The sequence below is a fragment of the Rutilus rutilus genome, assembly GCF_951802725.1.
Source record: "Rutilus rutilus genome assembly, chromosome: 19".
NCBI classification, from domain to species: domain Eukaryota; kingdom Metazoa; phylum Chordata; class Actinopteri; order Cypriniformes; family Leuciscidae; genus Rutilus; species Rutilus rutilus.
Genome location: NC_140232.1, coordinates 21,966,947 through 21,994,091, shown reverse-complemented (window position 1 = coordinate 21,994,091; position 27,145 = coordinate 21,966,947). Strand labels below are relative to the sequence as shown.

The window sequence follows — 27,145 nt, the reverse complement described above, 5'->3', positions numbered from 1 at the left end:
TATTTTTTTACATAATTTTTTTGACATTATTAAACAACATTCTATTTGTATTCTGAGCTGTAGCTCTATTTTACTGAAACATTATTTCCAGATAGGGGTGTACATTTCTTTTAGTTAGCACTCACTGAGAATAAAAGGACAATATTGTCCTGTTGAATGGCTTAAAAACACATTGTCATGACAGGTCACGCTCTTTAGCGTTCCAGACTGACCTACACATTAATGGAGCTCTGACACAGCTCATTTGAACACATTCACACACTGCCCCTCCCCTTGCCCAACACTGCTTTTCACCATGGTTTCCTGTGTAAAGATAACTAGAGCACATTAAAACATTCATTCCAACCACTTTAATGCTCTTAATAGCTTGACAGCCGTCATACAGGGTGAGTCATGTTATATTTTCATGGAAATGCATTTGGTTCATAGATTTAAATTTACAAAGGAACTTTTTTATGGTTGAATTGCAGCTTAACATGACAAAACTGGAAGTGCAATGCCACAGTATGACGCTGCTGTAGGCCTGAGGTGTTTTAACATAAGCTGGCTAATAACACGGGCTGTGCAACAAAATCTTATAACTTATATGCTATTTTCTACTACAGTATCCAGTTTTACAAAAATTGGAAGTGTTCTGTTTGATTAATGTAACTTTATGTATTTCTAGAAGCTCTGATAAATGAGGTCGCCTCTTCTGGTATGTTTTGTTGGATTATGTTTTTGGACTTCTGTGATATCACTGAAGATCTGTGCCTTCAACATCCAGAGTTATGGGGAAGCAAAGGCCAGTAATAAGAGAGTTATGGAGATTTTGATAAAGGTACAAAAGATTTGTGACAGTATGAATAAAGATTAAATGTGTCTGTCTATCTTAAAACATCTTAAATTCTTGAAAATTATTATTATTATTATTATTATTATGTAATTTCTAGATCATTTCTCGCTGTGACCTGAGTTTGATTCAGGAGGTTCGAGATTCTAGAGGTCAAGCCGTATCTGCACTGTTGATGAACCTGAACAGGTATATATTTACTGCATGTGTCACTGATGCATGTAACTAATTAATGTATAATATAACAATATTTTCATTTCGCTTCCCCCAGGTTTGACACATCTCACATTTACACTCACTTAGCGAGTAAAAGAATGGGGAAGAAAACATACAAAGAGCAGTATGTGTACATTTACAGGTAATGAAACTTATAAAATGGGTGTCGTGCAAAAATGTTAACACAAGCGAAGTGTCAGTGATCTGTAGTGAACATACCTGAATATTGCGAACACTAGGAGCGATGATGAACTCATTCAGCACATGCTGTGTTCACAGAAAAGACATGCTACAGGTGAAAGAGCAATACCAGCATCCAGAATTCAATGAGACCGCAGAAGGAGTGTTTTCCAGAGAGCCGTTCATCATATGGATCCATTCTCCCACAACATGTACGTCTCATTAACGTTTCTAGTACCTGGAAATAAAATAGCACATTACAACACAATGATTAGCTCAGATACATTAATATTGAATCTGATTGGCTGTATCATCTTACAGTGGTGAAGAACTTCGTCCTCATTGGTCAGCACACCTGTCCTAAGAATGCAATGAAAGAAATGGAGGGACTTTATGAGGTCTTCCAAACAGTCAAGAAGAAATGGAAAACTGAGGTACACCAAAATATATTAGATAGAACGATAGACAGAATGACATGCTTTATATTAATTCCTCGATTGTGTAAAAAACGTTTTACGTTATCTAGAATGTGATGTTCCTGGGGGACTTAAATGCAGCATGCAGCTATGTTACCAATAAAGGACTGAAAAACGTGCGTCTCAAGAGCGACCCAAGGTTCCACTGGTTGATCAGAGATGAACAAGACACTACAGTGCGTGAAAAAACACGCTGCGCTTATGACAGGTCTTACTTTCTCAGCAAACCTATACACAATAACCATATTGTGACAATAGAGCGCTGCAGGGATGACATAATTTTGTAGGCCAACCCGGAAGTTAGCATCACACTGGTTTCCTTGACAAGAGCCAATAGGATTTTTCCAGTGACTTTTGGATTATTAAAGAAAATAACCAACAAATGTATATGATTCTTACATTTTGATCATCAAGATGATCTCCACAACTTTTATGAATTTTGAATCCTAAATACAAAATCGCCAGAAGTAAAAAGCTATAGGCAATAAATGAACTACACCACAGTCACATGCTTCACCACCGCTAAGCTTCCGCCAACTCTTCCGCCAACTCTCAGTCTTTCTTTAAAATCTACGAACTTGAGTGGTTAGTGAGTAGATGAGTTTCTGTTTGCCGTGATAATGTTTAATGTCCCCAACAACTTCTATAATCTCATTTAGCCACTTGTTAGCAACCACCTTTTTCAAGACACGAGTGGGGTATTACTGATGTGTTTCATGTCATAGAATAAAACGTGAAAATATCACAAGCTTGTGTTAACCACAGACCTTATTTCAGGCATTTGACCAAAAACCAATTCAAAAGCCCCACTGACTTGACCAACCGGTCTGGTTGTCTGAACTACCAGACCGGTTACAATGACTGGTTGACCGGTGACCGGTAACCAATGACCGGTTACAATCATTGGTTACAATGATTTAAAGAGATTGTTTATCCCCCCGAAATTATATTTTTCCTTATTTTATTCACCCTCATGATATTTTAAACCTGAATGAGTTATTTCTCTTATGGAGGTTAAAATGAGATGTTAGGCAGACTGAATCGACACCTTTTTTATTTCATGGAAAAATTTAAGTTAAAAAATGCTAACTTACAACATTTCCAGGTTTTAGGACTCATTCCTGCAGCACTCTATAGCATTCTGAGTCTAAACTACAGTTACCAGTTTGACAAAATGACATGCCAATGTATGTTTGATAGTCTAACAGTTCAATCTTTCTGAAAATCCCCTTTAGGATTATTATTCATGGAAAAGAACTCATTTCAGGGATAGTTCCAGAATCTGCTCAACCGTTCAACTTCAAACAAGAATATAATCTATCTGAGGAAGAGGTAAACAGTACTGCAAAACAGTTAATAATTCATAACCAATGTTTGAAATGTCTTTCTTTTTTTGCATTTAGGCTTTGGAAGTCAGTGACCACTATCCTGTAGAAGTGGATTTAAAAGCAAACCATCGCTACCTCCTGCGCCACGAACTGTAAAATGATGAATATCTGTGAATATGGCCTACAAAGTAGCTTGATACTGTGATAACTTACTGGTATTTGTACTGTGCTCCGGTATCAACATCTGATACTATGCATACTCTGTACAATGTGGTCACACAAGGAAACACAAGCGGCAGAACACATACATGTTTTTAAGGCACTTAACTGATGCTGCAGAGAAAAAATGTGAATGGATAAGGGTCATGGAAAATAAAAAGCACTCGCCCAATTATTATATTGTACATTAGCAGAAAAAAAGAGTTTACTACACTATTTAAGCCATTTTGGTATCTTTACCCATGATGTTATTACACAAATTATTTTAAATTATTCAATAATTTGCTTTGCTGTTCTGCTAGGTGTCCTGTATTTGATGTTGCTAATAGTGGAGATGATTAAATAATAAACACAATGTCCTCATATTGCCAGTCTCATTGTAATCCTTGAAATTGTAAGAAAATCTAATAGACATGGATTAAATCCACAAAACTCCAATTGTGACTCTTTAACAAATTCTCATATATTTATCAAATTAAAGGTTATTTTCTTATTTAAGTCAGCTCATATTTTGTCAGTCCCTTACTCTGTTTTGATCAAGAGGAACAGAAGCTACTGTATGCTCTTATGTTCTTTCACTCTGTAATGTCAATAAATAATTCACGCCATAAAACTGACTACACAAACTCGCAGCACTACAGTGGCTCACTAAAAAAAAAGAAAACTGTCATTATGGAAATCGACCATCTTGTTCATCTTAAAAACAGATTTTACTGAGGTGTTTGCATGGAAGCGTTTGCATAAATACACTGTTACTCATGAGGAGGATGCATCAATTTAGCGGAGACATGTTGTGGTTGAGCTACTCAAACCACAACCTAGAAAATGTCAAACAAGGCTGCACTCATGCAGCAGTAACACACACACACACACACACACACACACACACACACACACACACACACACACACACACACACACACACACACACACACACACACACACACACAGATACTATGTAATAAATCAAGTAAATATAGGTTGATATACTTGGTTAACTTTTAATACTTATATTTAACAATGTTAATTTACATTGCATACCCATTTAGCCGTTTTTGTTCAGTACATGCTCAATTCTGTGATGTTTCTATTCATGCTCTTGTTGTTATGGCCTTATTTAAACAGGAAGCAGCTATGACATGATGCGGCGCGCATCACACACGCTCATTTTGTCAAGTGGTGGAACATTCAGAGTGTCTGTCATGTCTGTATTTGATTTTGTCGGTACGGGGTAAAATTAAATGCTTAACACTGTTGTGTCAAAAACAAGATGGAGCAAAACATTGATGATTTTCTAAAGGACGCATTCCCAGGTAAGATTTTTGTGTGAGACTTTTTGTGTAATGAAGAAGTGAAAACTTTTGTAGCCAACTGCATGTTGTGATTCTCACCACTAAACCAATTTATTAAATAAATAATCTGACTTTTTACCTTAAGTCGACATAAGAAAAGTCCATAAAAATACAGCCCAATGTACCTTGTTAATATAAAGGAAGTTTCTGTTTAGATTTTTCATAGGTGGCTTACCCATATTTTGAATTGTGCATTGCATTGTGTTGTGTCTTTTTTAAAATAAAAACAGAGGCAAACTTTGATGATCTACACTCTGATGACGACGTTAACGTACCTCAAAATGAGCCCGACATGGACGACAACAGTCACAGAGAAACCAGTGGATCTGAGTCTGACATAGATTTAGAGTGGGCGAATAGGGAAGAGGAAACTAAGAACTTTTCTGAAAACAATAGGAACTTCTCATTAGATGAACAAAGCATGAAGGCAGGATCTTTGCCCTGTGGTTCGAGAGATGACGACGATGCAGATGAAAACAAGACACAAACCCAAAACCAGCAATTAAGCTTGCATGATGAGGAATGCAGAGAGAAGGAAGTCGAGACACATGCAGATAGCCATCAAATGAACAAGGAACAAGCTGAAGATGTCAGTATGCTGGAAATGGTTCTTCCAAAAGGAACTGACTATGATCTAGAAACAATGAGCGCAGATACCCCATCACACCTACTGTCCTACCAGATGGTGGATAAACCTGAAAATGAGAGCTCAACTTCCAAAGAGGACAGACTGGAGCTTGGGAGCACTGAGGAACATGTCCTTCAGCATGCACCAGATGATAATAAGCTCAATTGTTTTAGTGCCATAAAGTCAACATTGCAAGATTGGCCAGAAGCATCAACGGAGGTCCAGTCTGGGGATGAGATGAAAGAGTTTACAGAAGAAGATCATGAAAATCATGAAAGAGAAGAGGAAGGTTTAGCAGAGTACCCCTCTGATTTGTCTCAAAGTGATAGCGGGGACAGCAGTGAGGGTCATGAGGGTGGACAACCCACTCACATGGACACCAAGCTGGCCCAGGTGCAGGTTGAAGATCTGGATTATTCCTATGAGATGAAGAAGCTAGAAGAACCTCCTCTGAATTACAAAGTTGTAACTTCAAGGAATGATGATGTTCAAATGAAAGATGGATGTATGGATCCTGTAGACATGCTCACTTATGTCAAGAATGAGGATCTGAAAGTGGAGACACCTGGGAAATCTGATGATGACATATTATTCGAGACAAACCAGGACAGTATTAGAGATGACGAATATAACAGTGAGATTTCAAACACTGGGGAAAGGTCTGATTTTGGAATCTCTGCGAATTTCCAATCTAATTCCAGTGAATCTTACATGACTGAGCAACCTGACTATGATAGTGATATCAGCAGTGATGGTGAATACTGCAAGAGCCAAGAAGAAAACCCTGATTACAGTTCCCATACAGTCTTGGAGGAAAAAAACCCAGCTACCATGGAGCAAAAGCACAACTTCATGAAAGACTTTGCTAGAGATCGGAGCAGCATTGAACATGAAATAGAGGATGTGGTGGTCACAGATAGTCAGGAAGAGGTGTGTGATGTAGAACATTTTTCAAGCAATCCAGCATCTCCTAAAGCAGGAATGGAAGGATCTTCTGAGACATACTCATCTGAAAACAGAAGTGTGAGTGAGTCACATCCACAAGAGGCCAAGAACGACAAAGAACATGATAACAGTGAACACTCAGAAGTTTCAGACATTGGTGAAAATATCAACACTTTGCTACCTGGGACATTTTGGACCTTGATGGACGATCACAACCTGAAGCTTGACGAATATGACTGGGACATTAATGAAAAAGAAGTGATCTGTGATGAAGAGGACTATTTTCAGGAAGAGCTGGAGAATGATGAGGAGGAGACCGAGAGGGACTGGGAGAAAGAAAAAACAAGAATTGAGGCATTTAACAGATTCTACCAGACCGCCGAAGGCGAGGAAAACAAAGGTAAATGCTTATTTGTGAACCATCTTAAAGCCATAAAGCAATACCATGAATTACATTTTTATTAGGAATTTTATAAATGAATTTGACCTTACTACTGGATAAATTCTTTCCCAACAACTACAACAGGTAGAATCCACAAAGTGACGTTTTGTTTGGATCTAGAATCCTCTCTTTATGAGGTGGATAGTGACAGGTAAAACAGATTTCAAAGTTTGATTCTTTACTTTAAAAGTAAAGTGTTTTGCTTAACATATATATCTTAGATTTCATTTTAGTGCAACATACAAGCTCATTGCCATGTGATTTGCTACACAGCAGTGAAGAGGAACTGAGCACAAAAGGTTGCATCAGAGAGTTGCATCCTCCAGAGTCCAGTTCAGACAAAAAAGAACGAAGCAACAGGGAAGACAGCCATGAACCCTCAGAAGTTTCATACATTGAAAATGTCAGCACTCTTCTGATGGATGAGGACATGAATCTTGATGAATATGACCATGACCACATTAATGTAGAAGAGTTCTATAAAATGAACTCAAGTAAGGCGATCAGTGACGATGAGGATGATTTCTTGGAGAAGCTGAAAAATGAAATAGAGAGGGACATGGAGCAGGAACAAGCGAGAATTGACAGATACTACGAAGAGTCTGTAAAAGCAAAGCAAAACGAGGGTAAGTGCTCAAATGTTTTATCGAAATTACAATACTGTTGAAAAATACTGTTGGGGTCAGTAAGATTTTAATTAGAAATTAATACTTTTATTCAGCAGGGGATTAATCATATTTCAAATATTACAAAAGATTTATATTTCAAATAAATTCTGTTCTTTTAAACTTTATATTTATCAAAGAATCCTAAAAAAAAAGTATCACGGTTCCCACAAAGATTTTAAGAAGTAAAAATATAAACTGTAATATTAATGGTTTTCAACATTGATAATAATATGAAATGTTTCTTAGGCGTCAAATCAGCATATTAGAATGATTTCTTAAGGATAAAGACTGGATGCTGAAAATTCAGCTTTGCATCACAGGAATACATTTCTTTAAAATATATTAATATATATATTTTATATAAAAATTGTTTCTGTAGCTCAACTGTTACACATGACACTAGCATCAAGGACATAAAAATGCCTGGTAAATGAATGAATGAATAAATGAATGAACGAACAAACAAACGAATGAATGAATACATGAATAAGTAAAGTGCACATTTCTCTCTCAAAAGCAACAGACGGGACCCACGGGGTAATGTTTAGGTTGGATCAAGGATCTTCTCAAAATGAGGAAGATAATGATAGGTAAGATGGATTTCATTCATTTGAAAATTTCATTCAAGTTTTAGATTGGTAAATTTGGAAACTTGTATTTTATATTGCCTTGCAGCAGTGAACAGGAATCAAACTCAGAAGATGACACTGCCAAAGTCCAGAAGAATGAGGTGAGAACATCAGATCATCAAGCATACAACACAATAATCAAATAATAATAATCTCACACCATCTGCTCTCCACGTTTCAGGACCAAAGTGATTCTGATGAACCACATGAGAGACGTTTATACGCAGGAAGGTACAAAGTTTTACCAAAGGGGTTACAAAAGGCAGGCAAGCAGCTGAAGGAACACCCCAAAAGAAATAAGGTAAGTATAAACCCGCTAGAATTAAAGAACATAAAAAAACAGCATAACAATATAGATAAAACACTCATATTTTTGAAGTTCCATTTTTTTTAATCTGGAGACAGGTTAGAAAAAAAGCTTTTTTGTCCTTAAAAAAATATCGCTGTTTTCCTACTACACCCCATGACGCTTTGCACAAATCATGGGAGTAACTTGCACAAATTTTGGGAGCAACAAATTAATGAATAATCCCAAAAGCTTGATTATTCTGAAGCAATATTTCGGACGTGTTAAATATCACGGTAGTAACAGATGTCTGTATTATGTAACATACTTATGCAACACACACGTTGCCTTAATCAAATATGTTTCTTAACTGGAACATTGAGTGATATTTTAAAGTGATTTCCGTCATTTTGACGGATAGTAAATATTGCATACTTGCTTTAGAAACATTCCAGTAAACACTTACATTTTAAAGCATCCGTGTGAAAACAAACTTGGAAAGAGACGTGAGGATTTGGGGGGAAACCGAGAGATAATTAGTGCATTGCAGTGGATTATTCATTATTAATTTATTAGACCACAAATGTGCAGTAGGCTATTGGATAAGGAATATGTGTAGCACAACCTTATGATTTGATTCAGTATTTTTGAGTGGAACTACCCCAAACCGGACGTGCCTTCCATAATCTAAAAAGCAGGAGGCTCGCTAGGAAAAAGGTGGATATAAATAATAAAAAAATAACAGTGTTTTGAGTAAATAAAAACATGCTCATGGTACATATAAGTCATGTCTAATGGTGTAAACATTTATCATATATATAGCAATACCATTATTCATGTACAATGCAAGTTACTGCACTTGAATCAGTATCCAGTAATGACAATGGCTTTAATAGTAAGTCATTACTAATAACACCATTAAGACTCTGACTGAACTCTGTCTTGATCTCTCTAGTGTCTTGTTCTGCTGCGGTCAGTGTTAGCAGTGAGTCTAGCGACAGTGGTGGGGCTGCTGTCTTACAGCTGGGCCACAGACAGCTTGGACTGGATCTACTGAATTCACATGGATTTTGGATACTCAACATAATTCAAAACACAAAATAAAAGTCAAGGCCTCTGCATTATGATAAAGAAATCATTGCACAAGACCATGCAAAATGTCATGAAACAGACAAGCAAGCACACTGAGATAAGACCAACTTTATTTCCTTACAGGATGCAACCTAATATTGTAATGTTTGAACAGCGCTTTGAAATACAGCTTTTTTAAAATGTTCATGTCTTTTAACATGGAAATCTGTTTTTTATGTAAACCACTTTTAGATAGATTTAATCATCTTCCGTTTTACTAGGAAAAGTGATACATTTGCAGATGTACATGGTCTCTTGCCCCTACAGGACACCTTGTACAAACAAGTGCTTTCAAAGTAAAACTGACCTGAAAAATAAATACAAAATAAAAATAAATGCATTTGATACATTCCTTTATCCCTGACTATGTCTGACTGCAGTTAATGCGACATTCTTTTATTGCTATTACTTTCTAATCTCAATTGTCATCCTATTAGGTTGTCAGCAAGCTATATTCCATAAACATGCCATGCAGTTAGTGTATTTTTAGGTCTGATTATTATTCAGTGCCTTCTTCACTACAGCATAAAATATGATGTCTTAGTGCAAGTTACCCAAATTCTAGAAAATTAAAACCGATTGCATATAATAGCATGGATATTTCTTCTTTAACAATCACCAGGGTTTCTGGAAATATTATTAGTGCCTCAAAAAGCACGTCTCTCTCTGTGAGTGCTTTGACTTTAAAAGTAGCTATACAAATTAATTCATCTTTCAATCCTTCAGATAAGAAATGTAAGAGGGGAAGAGTACCTGTAAGGCATGCTCAGCTTTCTGTCGTCGTTTTCTTTGGCTGAAATTATTTTCTCCATTGGAACCTTTCAATTTATAATGTTCATTAAATGCTTACTACGAACACATGCCCTGATTAACTACTCGTTTCGCATAACAGTCTCATAACGCATTTCAGAAAAGACAATGTAAATAAATCAATAAATGAATAAATATCTTGTGAATCAAAATTACAGTTGTAAGGTAAAGTGCATTTGATACTGCATTAGCTGTGGTGACTACGCAAACTAATAAAGAACAGGTGCCTTGTTTGATTCGATTAAGATCCATGCCGGTAATTGAATACACACAATCTTTTCCGCTTGTGAACGCACATATCCTCAGCCTCCTTGTTTGGGGTCTTTTTTAAATCGCAATGTTCATGATTCGTTCTCGCTGATGTTGCATCAGTAATCACTCCCACGTGTGTGTTTTTCCGACAGTTTTAAATGTCCATCTGCTACATCCAGGACACTGGTCCGCACAACATAAATTCCAAACTACTTCAGACCGGGCCACATCCTGTCACCGAAAGGCCCTTCTCCTGTAAACGAGAGAGGTGACGGTGCTCCGGGCGTATACAGGTCGGAGTCCGTATCTGACTCCCCCTCGGCCAGATAAGGCCTGAGACGGGTGCACAGCGTCCCGCCTCCCCCACCAAAAAGCCCCAGACTCACCGGAGGCACATATTCCCCTTCTCTGGTCTGAGAAATGCTAAAGCCACTAAAAGAGCGGTCTAGTTCCTCATGGTCCACCGAGGGAATGGACAGAGACGTGTCACTCTCGACGGCTGCCTGCTGCTGGATGGGTCTCCTGGACCTGCGCGAGCGGCTGTTGTCACAGCTCTCGTAGAACGGTGGAGGCGGGAGGCGGTACAGTGAGGGGTCGTCGGTGCCTATCGGTGACACTCCTCGGCTGTTGTTCCAGAGAGGCACGCTGAGGGGATGTTCTTCCTGCTGGTGCCACGAGGTAGAGGGCCGACACTGGCTGTCTGTGGGAGTCCTGTTGGGACCAGGATGGACAGGGGACCCACTCTTGTTTTTATCCTCGTCTTTGTTCTGTGCTTTCTCGCTATTATCGTCAGGGCTGTGGTAAGGAGGAACAGGGTAAGGGATTTTAAAGCCCAGCAGAGCTTCGGTCTCAGATCGCGGGATGCCCATTTGTGTTGTATACACGCTGACCAAAAAGTTGAGTTTGAGGTCCATTGCCCCCACCTGCACAAGGAGAGACAACCGGACTCTTCAGCACTAACATATATGGGGCTATACAACCACATCAAATGAACTTGACACACTGTGGTTCACCTGTTTCTCCATCTTGTTCAGACGCCCCATCATGCTCTGGTCCTCAGCCATCTCTGTTTCGCTTTTGGGTTTGTCCTTTTCTCCTGTCCCGCCTCCTTTCCCCACAATCTGATCCACTCTAGTGATCCAATAGACCATCACTTCGACACATAGTCAATACGCCCTCATTCACACTGAGATTCAGTGGTTAACTGTACCATGTCAAGTTAACAGAAATTAGCTTTATGGAGGAGAACTTGACCATGCGAATGCAAACATAGGACAGCAGGGTTTAAACCATAGGGAAGAAAATGAATTGAAGCTTGATTTGCTGAAAGTGAATGTGATTTTGCATGCTGCATGCCATACTGCAAAGTTGTTAATCAGCATGCATTCATCAGGGTCTTCAAAAAGATGAATCTTTCCAACAAAGATGTTCTGCAGCAATGCACTGAGATGAACGCTCACATTACTGCAGTGAAAACACATCTGAGTGTCTTTCTCTGCAAAGTTACTGACAGCAGTGTTGGGGAGTAACTAACTAAAAATAAAGAAACGGCTAATTTAACTACATATTTCAGAGGGGAAAATCTGATTCATTCATTCTAGTGAATCAGAATTTAGTGAACCAGTTTGTCCTATCAAGTGTGAATCTTTCTTCTGAAACATTCTAGTGAATTTGTTCTTCCCTAAACATTCCCTCTATGTCTTATCTAGTACTGGTTAGAATCAGTATTGCTATCGTTAACAAAAACTAAAACTGAAATATATATATATATATATATATACATATAAATAAAACAATAAAAACACAAGCACGTAATAAAATGACTAACAATTAAACCTCAACATATAAAAGTAAAAGCTAATTCAAAATACTAATAAAAACTGCAATAGTATATAAATAATATTAAAATAACTCTGGTCAGGATCATTCCTTCTAGTAAATTGGTTCTATTGAGTGGTTCATGTAAATTACTAATAACACAGCTTCAATCTGAGTCCCTGCGATATTTAGTGTACTTCTTTATAATGGAATATTTTGTTAAATGCTGCTGTTAATTATTGTTTTTAATTCAGTTAGATTAACGGTGCATTTTGTTAATATATATTTTCAAATTTGGTTCTTTCACCTTAATTGAGATTATTGATTTATTCAAAAACCCAGTAAAATATATCTCAGATTAAATTGTATTTAGAAAGATTTTTGCCCCCTTGAGGCCCGATATACTTCAAGAGAAATCGTTTTGAGAGTTCAAAACAGCGTGCCGAAGTGAACTTTCCGGAAAAGTTCGCTACGGCTGGTAAACTACCATTGTACTACCATTGGTCCGTGGCGATTACGTAATAGGTAGGTGTGCGTGGAGACTCCGCCTTCTTTCACGCCGAAATCTTTTCCAGTTCATTTCTCCTGTTCAATTCGTGGAGGTTTGTAATTCTGATGAAACAAGACACTGACACTGTTTTTCATGTTTAATACGGTAAAGCTACTTGATTTTACGCAATCTATTGTATAAAGTGCTATAAAAATAAACGTGACTTGATTTTACTAGAGTGCCGAATTGCAGAGCTCGTGCAAACAGATCCACGTTGCAATCAGATGCTTTTCTTATGCTTTATTACAAAAAAATGCTTTCTGCTTTCTCAATTTTGTTGTGTGTTTATTTTGTTATTGAGAGGAAAGCGCACAGCACATATTTACATATTCATCTAAACGCCGTCTCAGCAGTGTGGGCGGCTTCGGATGTTCGCTTACAGTATATCGCTGCTCATGTATTTAGAACTTTGTTTTACCCCTAAACAAAGAATGAAAAAGAACTTCGCCATGAGTATATCAGGGCCTTTAAAATATCTTCCCCAACACTGATTGGCAAACATACAAATGACAATGAATTTGTATAATAAAAAATGTGGGGAAATAAATGAAAATTAAAATCACAATGTCACCTGGTTCCATGCCTTATGATGCTTTGTTTTAAACACTGTACATTTTAGTTATTCTCTCTTTTTTGAACCCTGGAACATCATGCACAATTGCATCAGTCCCCCGGTAAGCAGGCTGCATGGTCACACCATAGTGAGTAATATTGCACAGCATAAAGACAATTTTTATATATATATATATATACATAATTTTATAAATTAACTTTTGATAAATTCTAAAGCTAAATTCTGAAGCAAGTAATTATGGATACTTACACCCATCCAAAATGCAATTCTTTCTCAATGTGAACGTAGAATATCCAGTAGTTAACAATGCTACCAGTTATCGACAAGTTTCTCCTCATGTTTTTCTTTGACTCTTTGACATTATACAATTGTAGTTTTATACTATGCTGTCCAATAATAAACCCATTCAGCCTGGGAAGGCCATTGGTGAATTGATTACGTACTTCTTGTGACGAGGGGTCGAGGGGGGAGGGGGACCCACAATCAAATCTATCCTGGCAAAGCACACAGAGAGAACATGGATACCAAGCATCATCAAGCAACACATGGGAACCATTCCATATACCCCAGCGAGGACCGTCGACAAATAAGAAAGAATATATTCCATACATGCCTGTTCTCACCCACTTCTAGGAACAGTGTTTCATGTTTACATGTATGATAGAAATGGTTTTTGCTGTTGGAATATATTGGTATATGTGTGGATGCTATTTCACAACATATATGAGGCTTATTTGAGAGAAAAGGAGTGAATCTGAATTCAAATCATTTTGGATGTGACACAGAAAACAACCACTGTGAATGTGATTTTGATCAAGCAGTGTTAAAGTATTTTTCCTCAATTTTTTAAATCTTTCTTCAATACCAAACAGTGACCACCAGAGGTTGCAGCCAACAATCCAGCTACAGCTCTTGACAAATACTGATTGACTACTGAAACAGGTGGATCGTGTCATTGTTAGAGGGTGAAAACTTTTTTGTTCTTTACGAACTAAAGTCTTGCCTGGCCTGAAGGTTTTTGATGCGTGACAGCATGTCCAGATGGCCGGCTGAATACTGCTCAATCACATCCATCACGTCGTAGGGCCTGAGGCTCTCTTTAAATCTCCTCTTAGACACCAGGAACCGCATAATACTGGGGAAGACAGAAAGGTTACTGTAACAGAGTTACAGAGTTAAGTTGACTGTCCCACCAGTTAAATGACTGTTTTCAGTTTTTAAAATAATTTATCCATTTAAAAAGTATTTAATTATATTTCAAAAATTACATAATTCAGTTTTATTTTGTTTTAAAAAATAATTGTTGTGAAACCAAAAATTTGTTTTAGTCGGGTGATAAATGTGTCTTACCAGATTGCTCTGATGGTGACCTTGAGTCCCGGAGACAGATCCGGCACAAACTCGCAGTTGAAACCCCTGTCGTCCCCAAGCTCCTCTGGAAGGCTTGCCTCTACAACACACAAACGGACAGGCTGCTCCCAATGTAAAGAGTCCTAATGTTAATGATGAACAGCCATTTGACAAGATGAAAGATTACAGAAATCATCTGCCAACCATGGCAGACATGCTCGATAAACTGCTAAGGTGCTCCACATTATACAACAGTTAGTTCCAGACCTTGAATTTGATTGGCCAAGCGGCGTTCCAAGAGTGATATTTAGTCAAAGGGCACTTGCACTTTTCACTGTTAGAATCACTCTGCTTGTCTGCATCCCTGGTGTTCCAAACCAGAGTATGTGAGAGTTGTGGAGTGAAAGCAGTGTTGTGTGGTTTTTCATATATGTAACTCGAAATAATATCCTTTTTACAGAACTGTTGTATAAAATCAATATCACGCATGCAAATTATGTTGTTCTGAATTTTAGCATGACTATTTCAGCCGTAGGAATGAGGCTATGCTGAAATTCAGTACATTTGCTCATGATATATTGCTAGATTAAAACCCATCATAGATTATCATACAGGTTTGGAACAACATGAGGGTGAGTAAATTTTGACAATTTCTATTTTTGTGAGAACTATTCCTTATGCATGTCTTTTAGAAAGGCACAATTAAATCACACATTAGACACACTTTGGAAAAAAGTTAATTCTACTGTATATGACAAGTGAGATTTTTAAAAATGTAATTCATTTATTCCACTCTTCAGAAGTCAAATTTCTGAAACTGATAGCCCTCCTAATCTCAGGATCACTTTGTCAGCATTAGTCTTTTTTTGACAGAAGCTTCAGACATGCTTTTATGTTTCTATGTGCATTTGGAGCTGAAACAATAGTTTTACTCATGCATGAAGCACTTACCAGGACCTGCTAGTCTGAGCATTTACCGCGATAGCACATGTGAGAGAAACTTTTGTGCACCTAACAAAATCTAGCAATCGGGCAAATTTCAACCCCCTATGAAAAACAGTTTACCATGTGAAGCTAGGACAAAAAAAGCTTAAATATTAGTACTACATGTGTCATCCTCATGCCATATGAATAAGGATGTGACAGCCGAAAAAGCGCATCCTATTCAAATGACATAACCAACTAGTCGAAACTGCACAAGATCGATTTCTGGAAACAAATTTGTTTCCTTAAAAAGCTGAGAAATTTCTTCATGCAGGTTAGTGCAAAGTACTTGATGGAAAGTGTAAGTTGCAAAGTGTTTCATTAACACCTTCATGGAACACATTCTGTCATGGGATGAGAAATAGATCCAGGCTGAGGCAAATAGTAACGTTAAGCTTTGATCTGCTATTGCACTTCACTGTCATATGAGGTGACAGATACGGCTAATACAGCTGCTGTAAAAGCTATCCAAGCATCAGAAAAGAAATTCATATTTTGTGTGATGCTTCAAGTGAGATGAAACTTTCAGCCAAGGGTTCATGACAGAGAGTGTTGGATGATAGGCAGATCTGTGAAGATATGCAGCAGCTCGATAATTAAGGAGCCGTTTTTAAAACATGCATAGTGTTTCTTTAGCAGACTGGTGTTGAGATTTTTTTGGACTAGTGCTAAAGAGATGCAGCCCCAGACAACATAATTTGTCTTACTGATTAAGCCCTCAATCGCTGCCAAAATGTGAAGAGAAAAAAGAGATCAAATGTGAAAGATAGAGAGAGAAAGAAACAGAGAAAGAAAGAGAAATGAGAGAGAGATGGTCAAAGATGACAATGACTTTAATCATGCAACTGTATAACACATGGTGTTGCTTATATTAGGCTTATGCTACATTATGATTGGGGAAGATTTGCTTTCACATCATTACAAGGCACTTTCCATGAAAACGGTACTGACCGATGTCTCATGACTTTTCTTAAAGCACAAATGTCACACTTTTGTTGTGAGGACCATTAGATATGTTAGAGGAACTATTATGTAACATAACTAACGTAGCGTAAAAAGTAGATTGTTTTAAATACTTAAACTGTCTGTATGCCTCCCTTAAAATAGTAATTTTGACCTGTAAACGTTACAATTGAATGATCTAAAAAATCTGTTGAATTTTATATTCAATGCACTGTAGTAAAGAACAATTTTTAATTATTATTACTAATTTTAAAAGTTATTGCAATAAATATCTCTCTCTATTCCCACAAAAAAGTTACATTTCATTTTAGGTTATTGAAGAAATAATATAACCCATCTCTACAGCATGGTGAGAATTATTCATGTTTTTCTCAATTGTAGACTTCACGCTCAACCATTAAACCCACGTTAATGATGAGGAAAATACTTTAATTCTTTAGTTTTTCTTTAATTCAATGGAAAATATATAAATATAAGATCAATTTGCAACTCTGTTATTTGACCAGTTGCTCATTCTAGCATATTTAGCACTATTTATTCATTTTTAGTAAATAACAAAAGCACACATCAGATTTTTTAATAACAGGGTTACAAAACCGGCAAACATTACAGATATTGAACAGAACAAGAATATTTAGTTTGACCTATTTTGTACCCTATTCATGGAAAGTCAAATGGTACGATACGTTTCTAATATGTATGCTGTAGTGACACTGCTACATAATTTATTAATCTGAATTCACTAAGCTAAGGTCTGTGATGCTGTTGTTTGTGATTTATCAAACGTAATATCTTGTCATTTCTGCCATCTCTAACCTTTTCGAGAGAGTGATCGCTGCATCACGCTTACAGATTCTGATTATATATAGTCTACTTCTGAGAGAAACTGCTCTGTCATTTCTTTGCTTTTTGGATCATATTTCTGGATCGTGGCCTAACCTGGAGAACTCTTCATGGCGAAGTCCTCGTCTTGCAACTCAATCAGCACTTTATTTTTTTCCAGTAGAGAGAAATGAGAGAGAAACTGATGAGTGTGCAGGAAGTGAAATACATAAAATGGATCAATTTATATATATTTTGAAGTTGAGCACTGCAGAATTATGCCAAGAGCATAAAACAGATGATGAGAGAAACACAAATGGGCGAATTCACTAATCAACTGTCACTTTAGCTAACGGTATTTCAATGCAAAAAACTACATCTCATTCACTAACCACCCATAATCCAGTTTAATTGTCATTCTTCCTAGGACAAACATGCTTCTTTGTAAACCAGAAATTGCTGCAGTGAAAATTTCCTTTAGCATAAAATCTGATTTGCATTTGTTCCTGTAGTGAATCGGATACTAAACAATGCAAATACGGTAGCATGTGCAAATAAATGTGTTCATGTGTTCATTCTTAGTGAATTCCCCCCAAAGCATTTTCACCATAGATGAAATATGTTGTGGGGATCAAGCATCTTAAGAGCATATAAACCTTCTCCTATTAATGTACAGTACAGGCCAAAAGTTTGGAAACAAGTTTCTTCTGCTCATCAAGCCTGCATTCATTTGATCAAAAATACAGAATTTTTTTTTCATATTGTGATATATTATTACAATTTAAAATAATTGGTTTTCAATTTATTATACTTTAAATTATCATTTATTTCTGTGATGCAAAGCTGAATTTTCAGGATCATTACTCCAGTCTTCAGTGTCATATGTGACTTCCAGTCTATCACATGATCCTTTAGAAATCATTGTAATATTCTGATTTATTATGAGTGTTGGAAACAGTTCTGCTGCCTAATGTATTTTATGAATAAAAGGTTAAAAAGAACTGCATTTATTAATATAAATCATCTTTACTATCACTTTTTATCACATCCTTGCTGAATAAAAGTATTGATTTATTTCCAAAAAAAGAAAGAAAAAAAAATTACTGACCCCAAATTACTGACCAGTAGTGTATATTGTTGTTACAAAAGATTTCTATTTTTAAAACATTTGCTTCTTTTTTTTTTTTTTTACTTTTTATTCACCAAAGTATCCTAAAAAAGTATCACAGGTTATGAAAAAATATTAAGCAGCACAACTGTTTCCAACTTTGATAATGAATCATCATATTAGAATGATTTCTAAAGGATCATGTGATAGACTGGAGTAATGATCCTGAAAATTCAGCTTTGCATCACAGAAATAAATGATAATTTAAAGTATAATAAATTGAAAACCAATTATTTTAAATTGTAATAATATATCACAATATTACATTTTTTTTCTGTATTTTTGATCAAATAAATGCAGGCTTGATGAGCAGAAGAAACTTCTTTCAAAAACATTAAAAACAGTAATGTTTCCAAACTTTTGGCCTGTACTGTATTTGTAAAAGGAAAGATGCAAACCATAGTTACTGCAACTGAAAAGCCACAAATCAACAAACATCTTCAGACCAGAATACAACGTTCCACTGCAATTCTCTGTGGACTCAAACAATATGTTTTGAAACATTAAGTCACTTTCATGTGTTTCAGCAATGGGACCGAACCTATGAACCTTACGAAATACAGATCAGTCGTTCTGGCGGGCTGTTTCTTTAAATAGAAAAACGCACCTGCTGTCTTATAAATTCTAATAAATGGAGTGTCACTGACATCCTCTTTTCTGCTACGACACATTAAGCAATCCGGAGTGGCATCTGTTTCTGTGCCAGAGAATTAAAAACTATCCTCGCTAGCTGCTGAAGACCCACTCTGATGCTTAAACTTCAGCATCAAAGGAAGAAAAAGCAAGATATGCAAAGTGAGTATAGTAAGTGAGTGAGCACATACAGTATACTAGTGAATGCAAGAATTTGGAAGCAGTATATATCTTGCAGTGTATAACAGTGGAAATCCCAATAGTCCCATGTGTGCACATAATAACATTCTCTGACCTTCAGAGTTCTGCCGAGAAGCTCCATCTTTCATTCTGAAAGCGTGTTTTGCAGTGAAGCTCAAGCTCTTGGTCACTTTGCTTTGACTCTCTTTGACTCCGTCCTCTGTCTTGAGGGTCTTGGTTTCCTTTCCCCCGGTGTTCTTAGAGGGACTGCCTTTCTCTTTTAAGCTGGGCTTACGACTGCACAGCGGACACAATGAAGCACAGAAGACAAACAAAAAAAGCAAAGGAAACAGACAATTCATCCTGAGCCCACACTTAGAGGCGTCTGTTTTAGTGTGGGACAGAAATAATTCCTGAAACCATCCAGTGCTAGAGAGAGAATACACAGTAACTTATATCAATGACCATACACTGCAAAAAAGTACACTATTTTTGTATTTCCTAGCATATATTTTCTAAAATGTCTAACTCTCATTGACATTTTTGTGTTAAGGACAAACCTCACATATTTTCTTAAAGACCCCCTGTGGTGAATATCACGTTTTTAATGTTGTTTATATGAGGTGCTCTTTTCCAAAACGCTATAAATCCATTTAAATAGGTTTCAGGAATTTTTTTTTTTTTTACCTAGACCCACACATTTTGTGAATATTCAATTTATCCTGTTAAAATGTTTTTTATTAATCAAACAACAAAATTGTTGATGATAAATGCAAAGTTTTTTTTTTCAAAACGCTATAAATCCATATGTACATTTTTGGAAAAAATGTATGGTTTGACTTAAAAAAAAAAATGTCATTCACGTTCAAACTGTTTCTAAGAATGCTGATTTTTAGCAGGCAGCTGTCTGATTCTGAGATGGCGAACGGAAACGTTTGTGATACATTACCAGCACATTATTAGCTGTTTGATAATGTAGTCAAGCCAAAGGCTTATCATATCAATTACCATTTTGTGTCTGATGTTGTAGAGAGCGATACATTAACGCATTACCATTCTGATTCATCTTGTAGATAATCCTGTATAATTCGCTCTTCCTCTTCCGAATCCGTTTCTGGTACATATATGGCTGAATTAAACCATTATTTCCACTTGCCATTGTGTGGCATTTACTAGTTGACTGAGTGGATCAGGTAGTCAGAGCTGGTGTGATTGGGTGGAGGCAGGAACTAAATATACTAAATGAAGCAATGATGTGGTTAGATTCAAGCCATTGAAGAAATTCATAGATTCAAGTCATGAAGACATTTTTTCACAGTTGATCTCCGAATAGTCGATCTCCGAATGCGAATGAACTGACTCTGAATTTTAGTATTGCTTCTTATATGAACATCCTTTTTCAAATACAAGGTCAATATTGATTTTCACTAACGACAAAACAACAAAATATGGAACTAAGCTTTATAGTGCAGCAGATTAATGGCATATTTCAAGAGAATCGTTCAAATTGGTATACAAGCATGAAATTTGGCACAGATACTCCCTAAGGGTCACTTTTTGGGAAAAAGGCGGTAAGATGGCCGCTATTTCTGTCAAATGCTCATTATGTCAATCGTTCAAACAGTGACGTAGGCATGACATTTTGTAAAAATACTCTCTTAAGAATGTTTTTTTGGAAAACGGTGCTTGTCCCTCAAAAATTCAAGATGGCCACCATTTCTCTTGAATCCTTACATCTTTTTTTCAAATGGTGATGCTATCATGAAATTTGGTACAAATATTCTTCAAGGAACATTATGGAAAAAGGTGTGTGCCACTCAAAAATTCAAAATGGCAACCATTTTCAAGATGGCCACCATCTCTGTCAGAGCTCAATTTAATGTGTTAAGGAAGGTTTTGTTTAATAGAGTGAACGTCATTACACAACCAGGGCACACTGGTGACTTCACTGCTGTGGAACTCAGCATGGGGTTCAGTGTCAGCTGATCTAGTTTTACTTACACTGTAGTTCTTGACTAGTAGTAATAGTATAGCTAAGTTTAGTGTCCCAAATGCTGTCTAACAGCCCCTCATCAATTAGCTAGTAATAGATGTAGTTAGATAGCCGCACCTGAATTGACAGGTTGTGCCAGCACGGGAGAGCCGAGCCAAGGGTAAGCAGGGCAATACATGAAATGTTCATGTATGCTTACCTGGAAGGTGTACAGATCACACAGGACTTAAATGGCACTGGATGAATGATCGGGCTAGGTGTAGGTGACCCGAACCTAGTTGTATCCCATACCTGAATGTGTACTATGTCTATGATTGAAGTGGTAAAAGGATAACCCCTCGGCCTTAATCAGACAACAAACCCCCAAAATGGCAAATGAAAATCCCATGTCAGCCAAGAGGCCAACTGATTGGATGAAATGTTATCTTTGTCAGACAGACACAAAGGAACCCCTCCAATCACCACCTACCCATCATGTTTCTCAACATGATGGCTATAAAATGATTGCCACCAACATTCCACTCTTTCACAAGATGAACAAAATGCCAATGACCCTGGACCTGGAATGACTGGATGAAGGTGGTGGTATAGAAGCTACTTTGAGAAGGAATCAAGCGAAGTATCACTACAATTGTCGACTTCGGTTCAACAACACAAAGTTACTTCGTGCCCAGAAGCAACAATCTGATGCTCAATGTATTGAGACAGATGAAGGCCAAACAATGCGTTGCAGAACCATGATGCAGAAAAGTCTAGATGATCAGGTTTGCTTTCTTTGTGATAACATATTTCCTGAATCTGACTTACGTCAGGTAATGACAATGCACCTGAATGACAGACTACATGAATGTGCACAAACACTGAATGATGGTAAATTATTGTCTCAACTAAGTGGTGCTGATGCCGTTGCACAGGAGCTGAAATACCATAATTTGTGTCTCATTCATCTTTACAACAGAGAGAAACTCCACCTCAGAAGGCTTGAGAAAGAGTCACAGAGTGAAACGGTTCAACCAGCCATCTTTCCTATGGCTCTTTCTGAACAGGTCACCTATATTGTTGAAACCAGTCTCAATTCTGATGGTCCTTCCGCCTTCTGTCTCGCAGATATGTGCAACCTGTACCAGCAGCGTCTAGATCAACTGGGTGTACATTCCCCTACAGTTAACTCTACTAGACTAAAGGAAAAGCTGTTGGCTGAGATCCATCCTGAATATTTACTGGCCACTTCCTTTTTCTAACAGTGGCCCTTCCTCTCTGTGGACTGCACCTTGCCGTAGTGGAGAGGCTTGTGTACTCCAATGAACCTGAGAGCTATGCCGGCGGGGATTTTATATCCCTGGCAAGTTTAACTAAGCCGGACAGGTCAAAGGAGAGGAGGCAAACAAAGCAGACATTATGACTATTTGACAGAAATGGTGGCCATCTTGAAAATGGTCGCCATCCTGAATTTTTGAGTGGCACATACCTTTTTCCAAAAGAGTGTTCCTTGAAGAGTATTTCTGCCTAATTTTATGCTTGCATCACCATTTGAACAATTGAAATAATTAATATTTGAAAGGAACAGTGGCCATCTTGAAAAATTTGGAGAGGAGGCAAACAAAGCAGACATAATGACTATTTGACAGAAATGGTGGCCATCTTGAAAATGGTGGCCATCTTGAATTTTTGAGGGACAAGCATCTTTTTTCATTAACATGTCCTTTAGAGAGTATTTGTATCAAATTTTATGCTTGGATCACTGTTTGAATAATTGATATAATAAGCATTGAATAGCAATGGTGGCCATCTTGAAAAATGGCAGCCATATTGAATTTTTGAGTGGCCAATGCCTTTTTCCAAAATAGTGGCCCTTAGAGAGTATCTGTGCCAAATTTCATGCTTGTATACCAAAGTGAACAATTTTTTTTACTAATCTGCTGCACTATTAGGAGCTTTCCATCTTTACTCTCATCCCTGTTACGTTGCATTCGGAGATCGACTATTTTTGACTGTCAAAATGCCGGTGGACACGGCTACAGTGAGTTGTTCAAAATCTTTGTTTTTAGTAAACTCTGTGTACACAAACAATGTTCTCAATGCTCGAGTTCATGTGCAGAGCCCCAGGTGATACTTCGAGCACAGTTTCATGTTGTGTCGAGCCTTCTTAGTGTTTTAATAGTGATTTTTGATGCTATCATAGAAGTGCCCCAAGCACTCCCATTCAAAAGGCAATTTGACCGAAAACGAAAATACGGTCAAACTTAAAAGTGGCGTTTCCATTCTAATTATGCTTTTACACGAAAGTTTGCCTCGGGTAGATTAACAATAAGACCCTAGGTTGCATTTTGGCGAGAGTTACCCTTTAAGTCACTAAATATTAGTATAAATCAACATTTTTTTTACTAAGTGCACCTTTTTTGCAGTGCAATAAAATATTTATTTTGAGATGGATTTAATCAAATATAAATGGTGAAGCAGCTAAAAAAACATGCTTATTGTATTTTACTTTTATAAATAGATAGCTGATTACTGTTTATTGATATATTATTTGTTTGCATATTTCAACTATTTCAATTCTTAATAGAACAACACAGTTGCATATTTACTGATATGCAAGCTCGCTATAGAAATGTTCAGCAGAAGCAACCAAAAAAAAAAAAAGTGCTTAAAAATTACAGTTATATTAATTTATAAAATGACTGAAACATGTAAATATTAGATACTTAAAGTAATTTCACAACATTGTACATTAAAAGACATTTTCCTTGGCAAACACAAAGTGTATCATTTCTGCATTCTTCTATTTTAATAAAGATCAGACTTACATGGGCAAAGATATGGATAATGGTGCTTCTCAGTCATGCAATGCAATCCACAACTTCTGGATGCAGCAGACCCACATGATGCCACAGCAGATACTTTGAACAACAAAGCAATGAAACACATGCATGTTTTTGGGCATGCTGAAAAATACACAACAGTTATATTATGCAACTTTAAAAAAGCAGCCAAATCAATAAATAAAAAAATGAGAGACCCCATAAAATACTCAAGGCAGCTTGCAGAGGAGGGTGGTCTCGTGGGATGGAGGTAAAAAGGGATGGGAAGTGCTTCCAGGTGCTAAGTGGGAAAGTTGATCTGCAAGCAAAAATCTCTCACAAAGCTAAACAATTGTCTGCTTCTCTGGTTTGAACAAGACAACATTTTTAGATGCTGGAGAGCAGAACATTTCTCATCCCACCTGAGCTGACGGGAGATTAAAATACTTCAACACCGATACGGATGTGCACTATGAAGTACAGTATGTCTCAAAAATTTTGAGCTGATGATAGCACACACTGAAGGAATACATTTAGAAATCAGGGAGGGGGGGTGGGGGCAAATCCAAATGCTGGAGAGAGATCTGGGCGTGCAGATGTTAGTATCTTTGTGCAACGGTACCTATTGCTTCTTGGGCAGCACCCACACAGGGTGTCTTTGTGTGAAATCGCACTACTGCAAATGTGGTTGGAGTGATTCATGAGAGAGAAAAGATTATACAAGCAGTGGTCAAAATTGGTTTAGGCCATGTTCAAGTGTGGGACCTAAAATGAGAGGTATTCCCCTTTAAACCCACCAAAACAGCATACAGAGTTTGAGCTAGGTGTACACTGAATGAAATGAAGGAATATGTTTGATTGATGAGTCACACATTGCACTTGATATTACAGGATTACAAGAGCAGGTCTTTTACAGGGTAGAGACAGTAAAAAAACTCCTCAAGTGTGTTTTCTTTAATGAGATGTTTCACCATTAATACAGTATCTTTGAACTGCGCTGATTATGCTGTGTCAGTATGATATTGACTAATTCATCTCCCTGTAAATACCACTTGAAAATACTGTAGTATAAAGTGCAACCAGGTTGTCTTTGAATTACATTTGTGATTTCAAATGACTTAAAACACAGCAATATGAGCCGTTTTCTCATTTGAAGGACGAATATGGTGCACTGAAACTACGATTCTCAAGAATACTGTAGGTGAATAGGAGTTTTTGATAGAGGTGATTTGGGAATAGTCAAGTATCTATTGGAAAATCCTTGACAACAAACCTTGGAGTGACTTCTGGCTGGGAGTCCTTCCTTTAAAAAGAGAGAAGAACATGATGTTGAAAGCAATTAAGACATGAGATTAATGCAGGCAATATTACGATCAAATATTTTAAACAAGAATAACAGTCATAAATAGTCTGAGCACTAAAGATTTTAGGTTTATAAATGACATTATCTTAGCTTCAATAGCTTATATATATATATATATATATATATGATTAGTGACCTAGAAATAGTGCTGAATCTGATATATTGTTTTGCATTGTATGTCAATAACTTTTCTTTGTTGTAAAAGTTTAAAAATCCTAAAACTTTTATTTCCAGGTTTACATTTTTTTTATGTGGTCATACATTTGACTCCATTTGTATATTCCAGACATGATAATCATAATATTATTCACATAGATATTTAAATATAAAAGAAAATGCTCTATAGTAAAATGACCAGACCTGAAACCAGATTTTCCTTTCAAACTTCTTAAAATGTCCAGCTGATTCACAGGAGGGATGAGTCTTTAAGTAGAGGTAGAACAGAGAACAGAGAATTTTTAAATGCATATCAAACTGCAATAAACTGCTAAAGATGTTTTTTTATTATTACAAGTTGGAAAAATATCCAAAAAGCACAATTAAGAATATACAGTAAACTGAAAAAACAGCAAACAGTACTACTAACAAACAAATAAAAATGTCTTCAGTTACATTGGTCTACAGAAAGGCAAGATGACTGACTACCTGTACATTGGGACTGACACAGTCTGCTCATAAAAGTCCCATGTGGACACTAGGTCTGTCCGCGCAAGGTTTGTGGCATAAAATCTCCAAGAAGCCTGATGGGGGGCAAGGGAATTATTGAAATAAACTTCTAAGGAAAATGACTTCCATAGTTACAGTATACAATACATCACTGTACACAGTAACCACCAACATTTCTAGCCATCTAAATCAAAAGCAGCATAGATCAACCAGATGAGACTGAAAATAGAAAGACAATCCTCAATTTATCAGTTTTAACAGCAAAGTTAACAAACTAAATATGATTTACACTGATAGTTATTAGTAAGCACATTTACAGACATCAGGCAAGCCTATAAATGTTGATTTCCTCAAAATGTGTCTGGTGAGAATTACAGTAGAGTTATGGGTCTGACCTGGATAAGACGTGCGGCAGGGTTACGACGCTTCTCAAAATGTTTCTGCCTGTGCTGCTCTTGAACCTTCAGAGCAAAACCTGAGCCCAGGATACCCTGCAAAAGAGAAAAGCGTACAGAAAATCTGTGAGCAATACCTCAAACCAGGCACTGGAGAGGTTCAACATGTCATTTCAGTTTTAACTCACAGCAGGAAGAGCGAAAAAAGCTACACCGATCAGACTGAAGGTGGCAGCAATCAGACGTCCATTCCATGTTATAGGAAACTTGTCCCCGTAGCCGATAGTTGTAAGAGTTATCTAAAGAATAGAAATTATTTTTTTTATAAAAAGCAGCATTTTTACTACAGAGTCTATAACTAAGAATACAACCTAGTAATGCTAGGATGGTCATGCATAGTTATAGGTTCAATCCCAGGTTGAGATCCTGTTGTGTCCTTGAGACCAGTTTATAGAGGAATATCTATATCTACAATGTCTACAATTACTCAC

General features: G+C 37.0%; 3 protein-coding genes across 12 annotated transcripts in view; 2 read left to right on the top strand and 1 right to left on the bottom strand.

The window, feature by feature from the left end:
- The first annotated feature begins 277 nt into the window (after positions 1–277).
- On the top strand, positions 278–3,616 carry dnase1l1l (deoxyribonuclease I-like 1-like). Of its 3 annotated transcripts, XM_084388386.1 has the most exons (9): positions 278–386; positions 668–820; positions 933–1,021; positions 1,104–1,190; positions 1,328–1,440; positions 1,550–1,662; positions 1,755–1,912; positions 2,940–3,036; positions 3,108–3,616. In XM_084388386.1, the coding sequence occupies exons 2-9, from the start codon at positions 680–682 to the stop codon at positions 3,186–3,188; spliced, it is 879 nt and encodes a 292-aa protein (XP_084244512.1). In that variant the 5' UTR covers positions 278–386; positions 668–679; the 3' UTR covers positions 3,189–3,616. The 3 variants fall into 3 exon arrangements, with proteins under 3 accessions (XP_084244512.1, XP_084244510.1, XP_084244511.1); XM_084388384.1 differs by having other exon boundaries at positions 2,940–3,616; XM_084388385.1 differs by having other exon boundaries at positions 295–386; positions 671–820; positions 2,940–3,616.
- A 784-nt stretch (positions 3,617–4,400) lies between these two features.
- Positions 4,401–9,689, top strand: LOC311278459 (uncharacterized protein). Of its 4 annotated transcripts, none has more exons than XM_084389307.1 (8): positions 4,401–4,564; positions 4,834–6,576; positions 6,703–6,769; positions 6,895–7,244; positions 7,810–7,876; positions 7,962–8,016; positions 8,097–8,216; positions 9,157–9,689. In XM_084389307.1, exons 1-8 carry the CDS (start codon positions 4,522–4,524, stop codon positions 9,256–9,258), a joined length of 2,547 nt encoding a protein of 848 aa, XP_084245433.1. In that variant the 5' UTR covers positions 4,401–4,521; the 3' UTR covers positions 9,259–9,689. The 4 variants fall into 4 exon arrangements, with proteins under 4 accessions (XP_084245433.1, XP_084245431.1, XP_084245432.1 ...); XM_084389305.1 differs by having other exon boundaries at positions 7,804–7,876; XM_084389306.1 differs by having other exon boundaries at positions 6,892–7,244.
- kcnq2a (potassium voltage-gated channel, KQT-like subfamily, member 2a) overlaps positions 9,686–27,145 on the bottom strand; it is a gene marked incomplete at its 3' end in the record, with an annotated part of 30,973 nt that continues 13,513 nt past the window's right edge. Inside the window, exons 6-16 of one of the 5 annotated variants that reach the window (XM_084389308.1) lie at positions 26,843–26,953; positions 26,655–26,750; positions 26,239–26,333; positions 25,954–26,016; positions 25,504–25,533; positions 24,853–24,906; positions 19,552–19,733; positions 14,687–14,786; positions 14,340–14,471; positions 11,408–11,525; positions 9,686–11,317 (exon numbers count right to left, since the gene is read on the bottom strand). In XM_084389308.1, the coding sequence (XP_084245434.1) occupies positions 10,604–11,317; positions 11,408–11,525; positions 14,340–14,471; positions 14,687–14,786; positions 19,552–19,733; positions 24,853–24,906; positions 25,504–25,533; positions 25,954–26,016; positions 26,239–26,333; positions 26,655–26,750; positions 26,843–26,953 (1,695 nt within the window). Of the gene's footprint in view, positions 11,318–11,407; positions 11,526–13,779; positions 14,059–14,339; positions 14,472–14,686; positions 14,787–19,329; positions 19,734–24,852; positions 24,907–25,503; positions 25,534–25,953; positions 26,017–26,234; positions 26,334–26,654; positions 26,751–26,842; positions 26,954–27,145 lie in introns of those variants that run through there. The other 4 variants (XM_084389309.1, XM_084389310.1, XM_084389312.1 and 1 more) reach the window with 4 other exon arrangements.

Bases quoted from the DNA above. Each gene is read 5' to 3' on its own strand.
- dnase1l1l (XM_084388384.1), top strand. From the start codon at position 680: ATGAGGTCGCCTCTTCTGGTATGTTTTGTTGGATTATGTTTTTGGACT. The intron at 821-932 runs GTACAAAAGATT...TGTAATTTCTAG, and splicing joins TTATGGAGATTTTGATAAAG to ATCATTTCTCGCTGTGACCT. The intron at 1,913-2,939 runs GTCTTACTTTCT...AATCCCCTTTAG, and splicing joins ACACGCTGCGCTTATGACAG to GATTATTATTCATGGAAAAG.
- LOC311278459 (XM_084389304.1), top strand. From the start codon at position 4,522: ATGGAGCAAAACATTGATGATTTTCTAAAGGACGCATTCCCAG. The intron at 7,877-7,961 runs GTAAGATGGATT...ATTGCCTTGCAG, and splicing joins AATGAGGAAGATAATGATAG to CAGTGAACAGGAATCAAACT. The intron at 8,217-9,156 runs GTAAGTATAAAC...TGATCTCTCTAG, and splicing joins AACACCCCAAAAGAAATAAG to TGTCTTGTTCTGCTGCGGTC.